We start from the raw sequence: 1,610 nt of genomic DNA, 5'->3' as shown, positions 1-1,610 counted from the left end.
CTCCCTCCCCCCGGTCACCACAGACCACCATTGCACCACCGCTACACAGCCACCCAGGGAAGGTGAAACCTGGTACGGACCTCTGCAGTACACGCTTCCGTCCTAACGGTGCCCTTGCCATTTGCTCCTGCCAGTGCGCCGGAAGCTGGTAATCAGCAGGCGGCGGTTGCGGTCCCGCTGCCGCCGGCCCCGACTGTTGTTGCTGCTGCTGTTGCAGGCTGCCGCTGCCGGTAGTAGCGGTAGAGGAGGTGGCAGCACCGCCGCTGCTGCCGTCCGGTAGGGCCGCCGCCGCGGCCGCGGCCGCCGAGCGGGCCCTGGGCCGCGCCAGCGGATGATGTGCTGGCCCCGGCAGCACGGCAGTGCTGGAGCGGTTTATGTAAGAGCATGGTCCAGGTATACTGGCGCCGTATGGCGGTAGGTGGGGGTGTGGAGGTAAGCTCGGCGGCAGCTGCTGCAGCAGTCTCAAGGGCGGCGGGCGCTGGGAGGGCGGTGGCGCCAGGACCGTCAGTGGCCCGGTGTCCTAACCAGACGCGGAGGGCCCCACAGCGGCGGTGGTGCGGAAGGGGATTTGGGTTTGAAGGCAGTTTGGAGTGTGAAGTCGGCTTTGGGTTTAGGATCCCCATGAGCGGTGGTGATGAGTGGGAAGCGGGTTTCCTGTCTTGCGGGTTCGCGTGGGGCTGAGAGCTTGCTTTGGGAAAGGTAAATCTGGAGGTGGCTGGCACGGCCGTTTTCGTGAGGCGTCAGACGGGAACAGTCGCTGTCCACTACAGAGATATATAACGGAGTGTGATGGGGCTTGGGGATGGGCACCTAGCAGGACGTGCCATGCGATAGCCAAGGCATGGGACATGGACGCAGCTGCCGATGCAAGAACCGTCAGGAAGATTCTCAGCAGGGCCAGTTCTTTCGACAGCCGTTTGATTCCTTAAGGCTGCGTGATCCTAGCAACGCGCACTTTTCATGCCTGCTAGGGTCTGGAGACAGCTAGCCTAGGTGATAGGAAAGGTCCACGGGCCATCCCGAAAGGGTGCTGGGCTGTTCTAGGGCAAGTGGCGTGGACTTACAGGGCCGCGTAATCCAACAACGGAATCTCCGTTATGGATGTGCGGAGCCATAAAGATGGCATCAAATCAAAGGGATCGACCTCTATGTGGATTCCGGCCCTGCAACTTCCAAAGCCGTAACACACCTGGCAACCAGCATGAACGCTGACGTCACCTCGCCCAAGTTGCTGTGCTGCCACTGACGGCCTCGCAGGTGCCCTCACTGGGTAGAGACGGGCCGAGCTAGGCGGCGCGACGCTGCTAGGAGCCCGATGAGGCACAGACGGGTCACCACGGTAACAAGTGTCTCTCATTTTCGTTGGTAAACGTTATGGAGCATCCTGGAATTTAAAAATGCGCAGTTACAAGGTACTGCAAAATGTACCGACTCCTATCAAACAAAGAAAATGTAGATACGTTGCTGAAAAACAACAGCTAAGTTGTAAAAAAATTAAGAAGAACGTGGACATGGTGCATTCCAACACTCTCCTCTCTGGACGAGCAACCCCGGGCGAGAAACACACAGCTAAGCTTTGCCGAGTATGTCGTTTAGTGTTGAACAAAGTT

General features: G+C 58.9%; 1 protein-coding gene across 1 annotated transcript in view; it reads right to left on the bottom strand.

The window, feature by feature from the left end:
- The window catches only part of VOLCADRAFT_98099 (uncharacterized protein), a gene marked incomplete at both ends in the record, with an annotated part of 21,743 nt that extends 20,386 nt beyond the window's left edge, over nucleotides 1-1,357 (bottom strand). Inside the window, 2 exons of the mRNA XM_002956989.1 lie at nucleotides 81-520; nucleotides 1,190-1,357. Of these exons, the coding sequence (XP_002957035.1) occupies nucleotides 81-520; nucleotides 1,190-1,357 (608 nt within the window). The remainder of the gene's footprint in view (nucleotides 1-80; nucleotides 521-1,189) is intronic.
- Nucleotides 1,358-1,610: the final 253 nt, after the last annotated feature.

Source organism: Volvox carteri (assembly GCF_000143455.1).
Source record: "Volvox carteri f. nagariensis unplaced genomic scaffold VOLCAscaffold_68, whole genome shotgun sequence".
In the NCBI taxonomy this organism is placed as follows: domain Eukaryota; kingdom Viridiplantae; phylum Chlorophyta; class Chlorophyceae; order Chlamydomonadales; family Volvocaceae; genus Volvox; species Volvox carteri.
Note: the sequence above shows the minus strand (reverse complement) of the source record. Positions and strands in the feature narration are given on the sequence as shown.